Below are 15,562 nucleotides of genomic sequence, written 5' to 3' on the forward strand. Positions count from 1 at the left end.
TGCTTTTTCATCCTGATCATTTTGACCACTGGGCTTGTGATTGTGAAGAAGTGTTATGGAGCTAGAGAGGAAAAGGACAAAACCAAACTGAAGAATTGCTCTTTAATCAACAGGTAAATAAAGAGTAAAAAATAATGCAACAGTCCAATGTAGCTTCTGTAACAAGGAAGAGTGTGCAGTGAAAATGAACATAGTGACTATACAATTTCTGGTCCTTGTTTTGAAGAGACTTTGAAGCTATGGTATTTATTCTTCACCTGGCTCTTGGTTTCCACCACTGTAGCAAAGTCTGCAGTCTCTCAAGAGTACTGTGACAAACAAGGTCAATCTTGTGGCTTTTTTGCACAGAAGCAAAGTAATTCCAGTCACTTTATTGATGGGATGTGTCTGGTGTGCCAGGCAGAGCTTCTGCATCTTGAGAATGTTCAGTGTGCTTAGGAACTCTTTTTCTTAATAAGCTGCAGCTCTGGCCTCCAAACCATGCTCTGGCTTGCCAGCAGCTTGGACTGCTTTACAAGGCTTTGCACAAAAGAAGAGTTGGCTTGTGGCACTGAAAGGCTAACATGACTAACGTGACTAACATTAGTCTGTTGGCAGCTTTATGCCTCTGGTGAAAAAAATGGGAATTTTCTGTCCAGAGGCTATAGCCACACCTTACTTGCTGGCAGTACAGGACCCTAAGAAGGGGAGATTACAGAAATGGTTCTTCTCTTGCCCTTCAGCTCCTTCCAAACAAACTGCTTCAGTGGGTGTTGCTGCTGCCAGAACTTCTCCATGTTGTGGATGAATACATGTGTCAGTATATTTTTGGTGGTGAAGAAGATTTAAACAGAAAGGGAGGTTAGGTTGTTGAGGTTTTTCTAATTTGCACAAGAAATGGGTTTTACTCTATCTGGCCCTGGCTCCACATCCAGGAAAATTGTCTTGCAGTGATGATCCTATTTGTAATTTATTGAGACTGGGAGGTGGTGATTTCTCTTCTCTAAACAATGCAATAATATTATTAATAATAAGTTAATAATACTATTTACTGTAAGATTAGTAATGGCTTTTGGAGCAATAAGCCATAAAATAAGCTTTAGAGAACCATGGGAAGTAAGTTTTCAGGTTGCACTTTCTTCTTGCTGTTAAGGACCCTCCAATATATAAGGAAGACTTTCTAAAGCCTTGCTAATCATCCTACTTTGGACAGAAATTGTTTCCAAAGTAATTGCAATGATCATAACCTGCATTTACCAATTTAATTAACTGTAATTTACATCTAGAGTAGCTGGAAAGGATCTTAATTGCAAAGGTTATGTTTATTATCTTACTGAAAAAACATGTTGACTTTTCTAGTAGCAGGACTAGTGTAGATACCGTGGACTTTGTAACTTGATTCAAGGACAAATTTTCTTTAGACAAGAGTAGGAAGATAACTAAGAGCAGGGGAGGAAAGTGCAGTTGTGGGGAGTGAGCTCTGCATTACTCAGGTGCTGTGTGATCCCTGGGGCTTTTCACTGGAGACTAAAGCTGGGATCCTCCAGGTATCACACCACTTGCTTGCTGTTGACAAAGCTAGCAGTGTGTGGCCATTTCACAATGAGATAAATGACATTTTCACATACTGGGTATTTCTTTTCAGCTCAAATATGGAAACTGGAAGTTCCTCACCAAGTCCCTATGTTCATGGCTTGAAATGTATCAAATCCCCCCAGCCCCCAGTTCTGAATGAAATCTCAAGCCCTGAAAGAAGTGGATTTTTTCCATAGTTAAATCTCCATCTCCCTGGCCACCCTCAAAACAGTGGTTAGACCAAGTTAGAGTATTAAAGCTTTTAGCTTAAAGAATTAATTTGAATAAGATAGGATGGGAAATTAAAAATATTTGAGTATCATGCACTAAATGCTCTGCTTTGTATGGAAGCATATTCTTGACCATACCTTTGTGGTTTGGAGTTTTTCTTGTTTGTTTTTACATTTGTAACCTGATCTGTGAAATGGCAGTTGTAGGAAAAAAAGCCTTAGTATTTTTCTATTTTAATGCAGAAGTTGGAAAATTCAGAACAGCTGTAATTAATGTTCTGGTACTTTCTCAATGTTGTTGGTACCATGCTTTATTTGTAACTGTCCTATGGCCAGCTGTGGCACCTCTCCTGATGTTGCCCCTTCCTGCTTCCAGTGCAGAGGTTTCTTCTTCTGAGAAAGCCCTGCTGCTCAGTCACGGGCTTTGAAGCTGGTGTGCTCTCCCTCTTGCTCCAGTGTGTCATCCATGTGCTGGTCTAGTTCTGTGATGGTCCCTTCTAAAGCCTTCCCAGTCCACTGGTACTTTTGTAGAGCTTTCTGTGAACCACAAACATCAAACTCTGCTGACTTCTCCAAAATGAGTGTTATTCTTACCATGCTGTTGTGGTGGAGTTTATGCCTTTTCCCAACACAGAAATGCCTCCTCTTTATAAATGCAGTTGTGCCCTGAGCCCAGTAAGTGTTCCATTGTGCTGTCTCTGATGTTTCAGAGTTCATCATCTCCCTGGTGCTCGTTCTCCTGTAACTATTAGTGACATTGGTCACTGCCTACTGTTTATCTCTGTAATGTTAAGTACCACTGAAAAGCAAATTCTTGGTGTTAAAGAGACTGAACTTTTTGAGAGATGAGAAATGCTTGTCCTCCACTGGCTGATGGAAAAGATGATAAAGATTCAGTAAGTCACTGGTACTAACAGGACTTGTAAGCTTTAAAATGCTTTGTGGAATGAGAATGCCAAGGGAGAGCTTTAAATTTCCTGGTTTAACTCTGCAGAGTCCTCAGTTGGTCACTGCCCCCACAGACCCTGATGTGAACCACTTTATCTGTGTAAAAGCCTTTTTCCCCCTAAGCACAGCAGTCTGGTGGGGTACCTGTGTACTCACCATACTTGAAACAGCAGACCCTGGCAGGCTGGTTCCATGGTAATCAGATTCTCCCTGTGGTGTTCCCTGTCTGAAGACATTCTATTCCATTGCAAAGGACACTTTTACCATCAGTGGGTGCTGCCATGGTGATAAGAGCATGGTCCTGATAGAGCTGAAGGTAGGGTGGCTGCTTACAGCTGGTGAGACTTACTGTAACCCTGCTTGAAATCTGACATTTATCAGCAGAAGTTAAATACATGTCTCTACTCCTCCTGACATCTGGGTCACAAAGCTTTTGGTTAAAGACCTTGCACCTGAAAACTGTACATCAGGAAAAGTGCAGTAACAGTAACCTCCTGCCTGGTGTTTGTACAGCTCAGTAAGAGTTCACCAGTACCTCAGTCTACCTCTTACCTGTTATCTGTGCTTATTAGGGACATTATTCATCTGTAGACTGTATCCCTTGTTTCTGCTTCTCCATTTCTTGTATTTTTTCTTTTCTTTTTCTTCTTGTGTTTCCTTTCTTTCTCACTCTTATGCTTTTTGTCCTTTGCTTGTCTTTTATTTCACCCCTTTCCTCCTCTTCTGTTCCACTTCCAACTTCCTCTTCCTCTCCTGCCTCTTCCTCTTCCTCGTTTGGTCCTATTGAAGTTGAGCCCAATGGCGGGACACCACGTCGTAGACCTCTCTCCTTCTGCCCTTGCTGTGCCCATGAAGGTAACGTAACCTCACACACCCCTGTCCTCCTGCCCACAGCTGGGTTCTCATAGCAGCACTAGTCAGCCAGTGACCACAGGGACCCCAGCCCTTTTCTTGCTGTGTCCCCAAGCCAGCCTTGTCTGTAGCTACCTGGTAACCAGCTTCTCTGAGCCTGTGGCAAGCTGTTAAAGGTACAGTATCCCTTTTGCTAGTCCCAGCTGTGCAACAGAAGGTGCAGTGACTGGGAGGGACAATGGGCAGCAGCTGTGGGACCAGAAGTGTCACACACTAAAGTTTCTATTTTCATTTGGTGGCTTCAATCACTCTATTCCTCCTGAAACATGTTTGGAAGGTGGGATAAGGGAATGACAATCTGTTTCCTTAAATACTGCCTTTTAATTAGCATATAGGGATTAAAGGAATACTGTGTCTTTATAAGGACTGATTTGAAAAACATCCGTGAACTTTAAAAGCCAACAGACCTTAAGTTAGACTAGTTCTCCCTCATCTGTCTTGCTGAGTGCATTCTTTAACTATCCCAAATGGAGTTTGCTGTAGAGTTTCCATTGCCAAGGCATGGGGAAGGGGTTGTTTTATGTGTGTTCATGGTGTAATTTTGCTAACCACTTATCTGCTTTCCATAGTGCTCCCTCACATCAGTTGTCAGTGCTCCCTTTCCAGTCCTCCCATTATTCCTCTACTCATTGGCTGTTTAAAAATACTTACGTATTCCATAGGTCAGTAGCATTGTGGTTTTGGCTTTTTCTTAGAGGCATTTGTTTTCTATACATCCTGGCATTGGAAAGGAAGGGGAGACTTCCCAGTGTTTTCATGGCGCCACAGCACTGGACATCTGCATGTACAGTCTCCCTCTCCTGTCGCCACGTGGGCATATTGTGCAGAGATGCTCAGAAAGGAATGCTTGGAACTGAGCAACACACTGCTATCAAGTCCTCAGGGGCTCTTAGGGTGCTACATCCCAGCCTGGTGTTCCCCCAGGGGCTGGTATGATGTATTTCCAAAGGCAGCCCAAGCTGCAGCTTACTAGGAGTCGTAGGCTCTCCCTTGTGTAACTGCAGGGCAGCGCTTCTCTGACTACTGAGGATGAGGCAGGGCATGGGTCTGAATTAAGTAGCCATTAATGTGGTACGGGTCTGAATTAAGTAGCCATTAATGTGGTACGGGTCTGAATTAAGTAGCCATTAATGTGGTATTTGTGCTGTGTCTGTGTTGTAGAGTTTGACTAGTAAGCTTGCTGCTGGATTAATCTAGCATTAGATGGACTGTTTGAGAGTTTTTGTTCTTATGTAGGGAGTAGCTATCCACAATAAGAAGCAGAGACAGGGGTGTTAGTTACCTTGGGATGCCTAGGGCATGTGCAGTGTAAGATGATGGGATGCAGCAATCCAGAAGTGCTGCTCAGCCTGATTTGAGGCCTTTCTCCTGCTTCTACTGCCACACAGGCAGGAATGTTGCCACTGGCCTTGATGGGGTCTGGTGTAAGTCACAGCATTGAGGTGCAGGTGGTTCAATGTGGAATAAGTGGCCCAGACCAAGAGCTTGCCAGGAGGAGCCTCCTTGGTAAGTTCTTGTGTTTGCTAAATATCAACAGAAGGCTTTGGGAACAGCATTCTGCATTTATTCCACATGACTCCTGACAGACACAAAATTCATCGGTGGACTATTGAGTTAGTTTAGGAGTTTGTTCTAAAATAAAAGGACCAGCAAAGAGTTCTGTACTGGGTGGTCAAGGCCCAAGGTTTCTTTATTCTTCTTTCATATTAGCAAATGTGTCTGGGGGTTCCTTTTCTTTCTAGTGCTGGTATGCAGTGGAGTAGAATGAGTTTCTGTGTTCACTGTGCAAGGGGATCTTCGAAGATGAATAGGTATGTGTGTCTAGGAGGAGCAGTCAGAAAAGGTTTACTTAACTGCCGAAAAAAAGAGGAGACAAGATGTTACTTTTGGCTAGTAAAAGAAAAACTTGAGGACATGCAATTGAAGAAAACAAAGGTAAAACACAGGGAGTTGCAATTGAATCCTTTTCTGATGAGCATATGTTTCAATAGCTGGCATAAGCATCTATAAAATTCTTCTAATGAAAGGAAAAGTTAAATACTCATAGAAATGGGGGCTTTCTGCAGTAAGAGTGAGGAAGAAACAAGTAATCACAAGAATATCAGAAACAAAATAAAAGTAGGCTCCAAAGAGAAGAGAATCCTTTTGGAGGTGACTTCCACTCATCTGAGTGCTGTAGGCAAAGTGAACGGACCCGGCTTGGGAGTGCTCTGGCAGCATCTTGCTCGGCTTTCTTTGCACATTTTGCCCCATTGTTGTTTTTGCAGTTTGGGCTTGTAAGGATTGCAGGGTGTTACCTGAAAATTTACCAGGTTTCTTTCTTGGCAGGCATGGGTAAGAAGGATGACCCCAAGCTGATGCAGGAGTGGTTCAAGCTGGTGCAGGAGAAGAATGCCTTGGTTCGCTACGAGTCTGAACTGATGATATTGTGAGTGAATGTGGAAAAAATGGGGATTTTCCATAAATAGCAGTGGAAGATCTGTCAGTATTGTCTTCCCTGTAAGGCCAGGAGGTCAGCAGCCTCTTAGGCTGAGACAGGAATCCCAAGTACATTTTAAAGGAGTGGTAGAAGAAAGAACAATAGTGGTAAGGGATTAAAGTTCCAATTATTTGTGCACATGCAGAAGTACAGGTATGTGAGCCCTTCTCATGCTGTTCTTGTATAAAACACATCCTGTTTGTGCAAGTGTGTTCAAGCTATGCAGAAATAATGTGGGACTCCTTCTGGTTTTGTAAAATTGTCTTCTAAGCATAGCCAAAAGCATTTAATTCAGCCACCTTGCCTTGTGGCCCTCCTTTCTGCCTGTAGTGCGACCCCAGTGCTGCTCACGTGGGCTCAAACGGTAAAGGTGTTTTCCTGTTAATGAAACTGGGGGGTTTTTCTGTTCCCCCCAAATTCTGTTTCAGTGAATTTCTGTGCAAATTCACTGAAATGAATTTGAGTGTGTCAGCTCACCTTAGCAATGTGGAAGCTGATGGCCTTAGTGGCAGAAAAGTCCCAAGGTGGTGTTTGCAATAGCTTGATAGTGTCCTTAATAATAAGTAATTTATTAATGAGTAACTTGGGGTTTAGAGTGGGAAGTAGCAGGGGATATGTAGAGGCATTGCAGATTTATTTGCTCTTTGACTCTACTCTATATTTAGTTTGCTCCACTTTTGGTATTGCACTTCCTAGCTTCAGGCAAATAACCTGAAATGCTAAAAGTGCAATTAAAGCTTTTAAATATAGTTATATATCTTAAGTTATTGAAGAGTTGTTCCAAACAAGATTGATAAATGACACAGCAGAAATCTAGAGAGGGAGCAGAAGCTGAGAATGAATATGAAGCAATGTATGGAGTGTTTTATTACATCTGGAACTTGGATTTCTGCTCTTTTCCTTTTAGTGCTCGGGAGCTGGAACTGGAAGACAGGCAGAGTCGACTGCAGCAGGAGCTCCGTGAGAGGATGGCAGTAGAAGGTGAGAGCTAAAGGAGATATTTCATGGATTGGATGTGTGTATCTCTAGCCTTGTGTATGCTGATAGATCTTGATATCTCTGTAGATCATCTGAAGACAGACGAGGAGCTCTCAGAGGAGAAGAGGATCCTGAACGAAATGCTTGAAGTAGTGGAGCAGAGAGATTCCCTTGTGGCTCTCCTTGAGGAGCAGCGGCTTCGAGAAAAAGAAGAAGACAAGGACCTGGAGGCAGTCATGCTTTCCAAAGGTTTTAGCTTGAACTGGTCCTGAGCTTAGCACATTTACCTCTGCTGGTCTGTGTTGTCCAGTTGGCCTACCCTGAGTTTGCCAGAATTACATGGATATGAAGATGTTGAAGGGGAAACTTCTGAAAGGTCCAACAGCATGCAGAGATTTGGTTTGAAGCACTCAGAAGCCTTTTGATAAGTGTGTTGGTTCCAGAAGCTTAAGTTTTACATGTCTGCAAGCCAAGTTGAAGAAATGAGTTGAGACTGTGCAATCTCCTTGAGGTCCTGTACGATGGACCATGTTTTGTGTGTGGTAGGAGGGAGGGGGGAATAATCCATGTGTGGGGAAGGAGGTTAAGGGAAGAAGTACCCTTAACGACATTTGATTTAAGGCAGTCCATTCCCTTCCCATTTTTACTACACCAGTTCTAATAAAAGGGAGGGAAGTGGCAACCTTTCCTGAAAAACCACAGCAGCCTGTAGCAGTGGAGTCAGCTGTCCAAGAGAGCTCCAGAAGCCCAGGGCAACACCTTCTTTGCTTTAGTCTTCCTCCCCACCAAAGAAACCTGCAGTTGATCCTTATGCATGGATATGAAGAAATACAAGACAGAGAAGATACTGCTGTGTGTGCTGGAACTCTCTGCCTCTTGGTTTTTGGAGAGAAGTGGGCATCAGTGGACTCTTTCCCTACCTTAGCCTCCTAAATCTTCTTGTGGGGAACAAGGGGAGCAGAAGAGAGAGGGAAGATGCCCACCTGCTTTGCTACACACTGGAGAGGCAGCTACTGCTGGCCTTAGTCTTCATGGCCACAGCTCAGAGGCTGGTGGGCTTCCTTGTTCTGTTTTTATTGTGACTGTTTTGACACTGGAAAATACTGCTGTGGGACAGTGGTAAGTGTGTGCTGGGGCAGGGGTGTTCCCAGGCAGCATTCCCTGGTTATTAGGCCCCCTAAAAGGGAGAAGCCCTTAAGTGACCGAACCACCATTAAGACTTTTCAGTGTTTTTATTATTTTTTTTTTCTGTATTTTGTTTTTGCACATTGGAAACAAAGCTTAAGACCTGCCTGGGCCCTCAGTCACTTTGACCCTTTTATGTCAATTAACTTATTTTTTTAATACTTGAAAGAAGATTCATTTTTGTATCTTTTAGGAAAAAAAATGGACGAGTGATGGGTGTGTGTGCCTGCTGCATCCTACAACTTCCACTTCAAAATTACTGGACGTTGTTACCTGTGGCTATTTATTAGTGTTCTTAATAATAATTTGATTGTTACACATATTTGATTGTGGAGGGAGTGTTTTAACTCTGTTAGAGAAAGACACTACTGCGGATTGGTCCCTGCTTCACAGCAAGGGCAGCCTTTATGTACCCATGGATGCATCCTGCCCTAGGAGTTTTCATCTATGAAAAAATCCTGTGCACTCATGGAGTTTAAGAATCTATTTGTGTTCTTAGCATCCTTTTCTTCCACATCCCACATTCTCTCTTTTGGACTAACAAACCTATATTTATTTAAATTTTACATTTTTATAACAAGAAAGCCAAAACTGTGAGGTAGAAATATCCCATATGTCCCTTCCTCACTGAAAGAGGAGATCCTCACAGTCCTGATACAGTTTGAGGGATTTCCGTGAAAACAAAACCAGCACATTTCCTGCTGCATCTATTGGAAGAAGCTCCTTTTGGCCCAGTTAGTGAATCTGCTGCTTTTCAGCCAGGAGGGTCCTGACTGTCACCACACAATGATGGATGAGCAGGATGTGCACTGAGCAGCTCAGCCCCCCTCCCTGTGGGACAGACTCCCTCGGCAAGCTGTGTCCTTAACCTATCCTGCAGAGCTGAAGCAGCACCGTGCGCTGGGGATGTGTCCCATCCTTCACACGATGTGTCCAGAGGGTTTCCCTCCTTGGGATGCTGACTGTGTTCTTTTCCTGTTCAAGGAGTACCAAGGCTGCTTTCTGAAGTCTCTGAGAACGAGTCCCATTCCCAAGCACATTTGTACAGCCTACTGACTCTTCCAGCTGGAATTGACACTGCCAGTGCGAGGCACCCCAGCAGGGCTGGACATCCTTCAGTCTTTTGCCCTGGCACAGAAGTTTGCAAGGTTCCTTGCTGTTGGCTCTCTACCTCCTTCAGAGGGGTCTCCTGTAAGCCAAGGTCTATGATTTGAATTCACCTCTGACTTGGGAGAATGCCCCAGGCTGAGGAAGAATGGGTAGGAGTGTCCATGAGGACTCTGAGCAGTGCTGGTTGCTAACTATGGAAACCCGTGTTTTCCACCCAAAGTGTTCTCCCTTTATTCCACATAAGGCATTACAAATTAAATCCAGATACTCGTGAAACCAAGCAGACAGACAGGCAGCTGCAATGCTACTTCATAACTGTGTGTGTTTAGCAAGTGGCACCTGCCATTCCAGCATCCCAGAGCGTTGGCTTTACCAGCAGGATTTCTAACAAACAGAATTCCCTCCCGTTTGCTGGTGCAGGGCCTGCTGCCCAAGTGAGACTGGCAGTGGTAGTTTACAGTCTGCATTTGAGGGGCCACTGGAAGCTGGAGTGCAGGAGGAGGGAAGAAAAGATGGAAAGTTTAGTGTAAATTGTCTTGTGCAGAGAGTTGGCCTCAGTCCATTTTATTGTGCACTGGGTATATGGACCACATCTAACTTGTAACAGAAGGTCATTGAATGTGAGCTGTAGAACTAAAAAAAACTCCTGAAGACTCTTTTTAGATGGTTTCTTTTCCCTTTCATGCTGAGGGACATTTGCCAGATCTTGGCAATGCTGAAGAGTGAGATCACTTCAGGATGTAGTACCTTACAGCACAGAAAACCCACATATTCCAACCCTAAACTCTTTGGGTTGTGCTGAAGGCCTCCAGCAGTGAGAATGAAAACAAAGAGCTAACATCGCACACACAAATTGATTAAAATACACAAAAGGGAATGTTAAAAGGCCTTTTTATATCAAAATGGTTGTAAAAGGCACAACTTGTTATTTGCTGTTCAGTTGCACTTTAAGAATATGACTTGCATATCAGATAGTGGGATTTTTTACTCTCTGAATATTTTTAATTCAAATTTTGTATTTTTAAAGCTGAAGAAGGTTCTTGTGAGCACAAGATCCCTTATTTGTATCCGAATCCGAGCAGGATGTTGTAGCTCTTTGCGCTGCCCGCAGCGCACACTCAGCCACGTGCATTCAATGACGTGTGTCCATTTCACGTGTGAGGAGAGCCCAGGGACCCTCAGCTCCCCAGGCGTGGGCACACAGGGGTGGCTGTCCCCAGGTGACACGGGCCTGGCCCGGGGCTGGCCGTGCTTCGTCCCGGCAGCCGGCGGGAACAGAGCCGAGCTCGGAGCCTGAGCCGCGCTGGTTCTGAAATGGGCACACCGAGGATGGGGCGAGCCCTTCAGCCCCGGCGGGGAAGGGAGGGGAACACCAGCTCCTGGCAGTAAACGCCCAGGAGGTAAATGGAGATGGGGGAGTGAGGACTGCCAGAACAACTAATCTGCTGTTTTCACAATACCAATTATTTTTAAACTGTTCTGTTCCTTTTAATCATATTGTCATTAAAAGTCACAACTGGCTGTAAAATTCCGAGCTTCGGAGAACTAATGTGTGGGGAGGTGACGAGACATTTCAGCTCCAACTTTCAGACATATTCCTTCTTTCAGTTAACCAATACCCCCTGGTCTCACTAGGGCATGTTATAAACTGCATTGCTGAACATATTTTAGAGCAAACCGCAAGTTTTAAAAATCTGTCCTTCTCTCTCTGTCTCTGCATTTTCTGTAAATATTTGTTTGTATGTAAAGACACCAGTGGATCCTTGGGCTACCCCATGGTCAAGAATCTGAGTTTTGTGCAATGCCTAGGCCTCTGTTAGAACACGGTGCTTGCGTAGAGCTAGTCACCACATTTGTGTGCACTCTGGTGGGTTTTAATATTTTTATACATCCTAATCCTGAATGTTATGAAGTATTCTAAGTGGTCTAGACAGCATGATCTAGAGCAGCCGGCAGTTCCCTGTTGTGAGCAGCTACACCTTGTTTGGTTAACATTCTTCTAAAATGAGTTTCCCATTAAGTGTTTACACCACACACCGGTGGATTGAGAGAGGTGTTGTTGCATTGTAAAATCTCCCATGTGCAAACTGAAAAGCTTCAATGGGAATTTCAGTTGTCACTGTCTGCAAGGAAGAGAGCTCTAAAGCATACTAAAAACCAGTCTGTATATAATCACAGAGAAAGAGATCGCTGGCTGTTGACCTTTGCAAAGTAACAGAGATGGGAAGCTTTCCAAAAGTTCCTGCTTTTGGATTATCCAAGCCTGCTACCCTGCCTGTACATGCCTGCTTGGCAGGGTAGCAGGCAGATGAGGATGTGACTGAAAGCAGGTGTGAAGGGGAGGATGCCATGTTCTGATGGCATTGCAGTAATTTCAGTACTCTGTATCTGTGGGTGCATGCGTGTGTGTGCGAAGTCTAATCCAGGCAAAGGGAGTTGCTTTGGCACCTGCCCTTTTGTATGAACGTGAACTCTGATATTCAGATTGTTCAAGGCGCTTACGGTTGGCATGTATGGAGCGTTAACAGAAAAGTGAATACCCTACCTGTACAAAACCAGCTCTGTTCCAGCCTGTTTTCTTCTATTTGGTTGTGTTTTATCGTTTGTTTTCATGCACACTTGCTTCATTGGTGTTGAGATTTTAGCACCTCAGATGGCCAACTGAACTAAAAAAAAAAAAAAAATAAAGTCATTAATTATTTTTTCTTTTTTGCTGGTGGCGCTATTGTTTCTTTCCTCTGCTGTTATTTCTTTGATTGATGAGGACCTGAGAAAAGATGATCTAGAGATAAATCTGGGTGTTAAAAGTGCCTGCCTTTAATTACTCTTTTGCTGACTCGCTCTCAGCCACTCTGAATTATCTGATGAAAAAAAATCGACAAACATCCCCAGTGCCTGTGCATATTCCATATTTTTTCTTCAGATTCTCAGTGAAGTTACTGAGAAGAAGGGATGAAGGTAATATAAATTGGTTTATAGAAAGTAGGATTTCATTTTTGTAGCTGAATCTCACTTCCTCAGCCTGCAGTACTAGCCTGAACATCTGGTGTAGCCTGATGGTGATGTAGCAGCATTCAGAATAATTTGGGGAGAAGGACATCAATGCCTCTGTGCTGACTTTTAAAAATTTTCCTTTTTTTTTTTTTTTTTCTAAGAAGCAGAAGTTTTACACAGGATGATGGGGGAAATCCCAAACAATGTGTTTCATTTTCCCAGCCGGGGAAATCCCAAACAATGCGTTTCATTTTCTTAACACTCCACCATTCTTAGAAAAAAAAAAAAACAACAAAGGATAAACCCTGGTGTTCCTATGGTGGTGTGATAAAAGGAAACCTATTAGTGCCGCGGGAGGAGGACACGCCTTGGATTTCCCCTTGCCTCCCCGCTGCCTGGGGGCTGGTGAGCAGGCTGTGCTGCAGGTGGCAGGAATGACAGCTCTGTGCAGCTCAGCAGGGCAGCAGCTCACTGCCTACACTTCAAACCTTACCATTCTTCCTGTTCTTTTGGTCTCCTGCTCTCCCCCATAGTAGTGGGAATAAAAATAGTAGTGAGAGAAAGCTGTGGTTACCCAGGGATGGGGGATCTTGTGCTGTTGGCCAGTCCATAAGGATTTCTCACTTGATGCCAGAAGAAAAATGGAATGTCTAGAAAGTGACTGCTGGGCTCTGGGACACAGGAGGTTGATTTGCATCCATAGTTTCCAACATATATCATGGCTTTTGAAGTTATATTGCAAATTAATAAGTTATATTGTTAATTCTCAATCTCCATTAGGAACAAAGACATTCTGCTGTTTCACAAACTGTGGATGGAAAACGGGTCCAGGAATAGCTTTATCTGTTGTTAGCTTGGGCAAAACCTGTCAGCCCTTCAAGATGAGTGCTCCTGCACAGATTAGCTCTGAAATGACACCAGGGAAAGACCCTGTAACAAGTAAACCCCACCCCAGGAGCTCAGCCTGGTGGCAGCTGCTGCTTTCCTTTTCCCTCGATAATGAAAGTAGCCTCCAGAAGCCTCTGACCCTTTCCACAAGTGGCATTCCATGCCCAGGAAGCTGCCTCACCCACCCTGCGAGTGCCCCTTGGCACAGAAGCACAAACCCCTCCGTGCAGAGGCAAGGAAATGACCGAGGTAGGAGGGTGAATGTTCCCTCAGGAGCACAGGAGGAAGGTTGTCAGTGGGTTCATCAGGAAGTGTGCAGAACCTCTTTCTGGCAGCAGCAGATATATTTTATCTTATACAACCCCTCCTGGCTGTACTCGCCCTGGCTAAAGACAATGAATGTAACATGTCAGGAAAAATAACTGTGGGAGTCATTCCTCCAACCCCCCTGCCTTTCTGGCTTCCCTCATGTTTTACAGGGGTTTTTGGAAGAGTCCTCACCATCAGTGCTGTGACAGCAATCAGCAACTGCATTTTTAAGTCACACATATTGGAGAATGAATACCTAATCCTGTAAGGATTCTACCTGGCCACACATCTCTTAAGAACTCCAGCAGGTTCTGAGTGTATCTTCCTGCTTGAAAACCTAAGCATCAGCAGCAATGGAGCAGTTAGCAGAAAAATGACCCTGTAGGGGATGAAAGCAACAGTGCTGGCATGGGGCTGCATCTCCTCCTGGAGCCACAGGGAAGAAGGAGCCTCATGCTTCATTTTATAAATATTACTTGAGGGATATGATGAAGAGTTGCCTCCTTCTTTAGCCTGCATCTTTCTACAAGCACTCAAAATAAGGAACCAAAAAAAAAAACAAAAAAAAAAAAAACAAAAAAAAAAACAAAAAAACAAACAAAAAAAAAACAAACAAAAAAAAAAAAAAACAAAAAAAAAAAAAAAAAAAAAACAAAAAAAAAAAAAAACCAAAAAAACAAACAACCCAACTCTGCTCCAGAAACCAGCTCTGGAAAAAGGGCTATTATGCCTGTGGGTACCAGGAAAGTGGATAAACTAGTATTTCCTAACCTGCTGAGTGTGTGGTGCATTTCTCAGATGCAGAAATCACATGCCTTTCTGTAAGCAAGAGATAACATCTCTTTTTGGTTATTCACATGTTCTATATAAATATATAATCCATATTACTCAGATACCAGAAACAAACGGATATAAAAAAACCCACAGTGATTTCTCAAATAAACAAACACACTTTGGGCAGAAAGGAGAGAGGGGCACAGTGCTGCTTGGGGCAGTGCTGACTTCTCAGGACAAACCAACTTCAGGAAACAGAAATTTCTCTTCAGTTCCTTGAAATTTACATATTTGTGTGCCATTGTTTTCTTCCCAACACTATTCCCAATGGAAAGCCAACGTGACTCAAACATGAATCAGAATTGGCTCTGTTTCTTAGAATCCCAGACTTTAAAAAGCACTCTAAGGTCAGGCACCCCGGCACACTCTGTGGGGCCATCCAAAGCCTGAGTGTGGCACTGGCATCGTGATTGGGCACTTTTGGAAGGAAACTGTGTCAGGAAGGACACCTGTACTGAATGCCAGGTAAGCATTGCTCTAAACAGAGCTACATTGAAGGATAAGGCTGTATTAAGTAGTAATTTGTTGAAGTGGGGCTGTATTACTAGACTTGAGAGTTGTAGCGAGGTGGGGCTCTCCTGTTCTCTCCGGCAGCGAGTGACAGAATGACAGCACAAAGTCCTAAACTGTACCAGGGGAGGTTCGGGTTGGACATGGGGAATAATTTATTCACAGGAAGGTGATTAGATTGGAGTGGGTTGCCCAGGGAGCTGGTGGAGCCACCATCCCTGCAGGTGTTTAATACTGGATGTGGCACTCAGTGCCGTGTTGGCAAGGCGGTGTCTGGTCACAAGTTGGAGCCGATGACCTCAGAGGTCTTTTCCAACATAATTGCTCCTGTAGCTCTGTGATTTTATGCCTATCAAACGATCTTAAACGAAAGTCAGCATTTATATGGCGGGGAGAGAACTGGCTGTAGATGGCGTACGGGAAGCCTTTGGCCAAGCAGCACCAGGTCGGGACCCATCAGAACGCCCGAGCGAGGATCGCGGTCGGGAGAACTGTGGCGGAGCGCGGATCGGGCGGCTCCCGGTACCCGGGCCCTTGCCGGCCCTCACGCCCTCAGCCCCGCGGCCGTTGGGCCGGGCCCTCAGCGGGCGCGTGCCGCGCGCCGCGCCTTCCCGCCCGTCCCCCGCCCGCG

At 44.3% G+C, this 15,562-nt stretch overlaps 1 protein-coding gene across 1 annotated transcript in view; it reads left to right on the top strand.

Moving 5' to 3' along the window:
• Positions 1–12,105, top strand: part of MICAL3 (microtubule associated monooxygenase, calponin and LIM domain containing 3) — a 131,228-nt gene extending 119,123 nt beyond the window's left edge. Inside the window, exons 40-43 of the mRNA XM_058805709.1 lie at positions 3,522–3,587; positions 5,973–6,072; positions 7,031–7,104; positions 7,189–12,105. Of these exons, the coding sequence (XP_058661692.1) occupies positions 3,522–3,587; positions 5,973–6,072; positions 7,031–7,104; positions 7,189–7,373 (425 nt within the window). The 3' untranslated portion in view covers positions 7,374–12,105. The remainder of the gene's footprint in view (positions 1–3,521; positions 3,588–5,972; positions 6,073–7,030; positions 7,105–7,188) is intronic.
• Positions 12,106–15,562: the final 3,457 nt, after the last annotated feature.

This window comes from Ammospiza caudacuta, chromosome 5, assembly GCF_027887145.1.
Source record: "Ammospiza caudacuta isolate bAmmCau1 chromosome 5, bAmmCau1.pri, whole genome shotgun sequence".
In the NCBI taxonomy this organism is placed as follows: Eukaryota; Metazoa; Chordata; class Aves; order Passeriformes; family Passerellidae; genus Ammospiza; species Ammospiza caudacuta.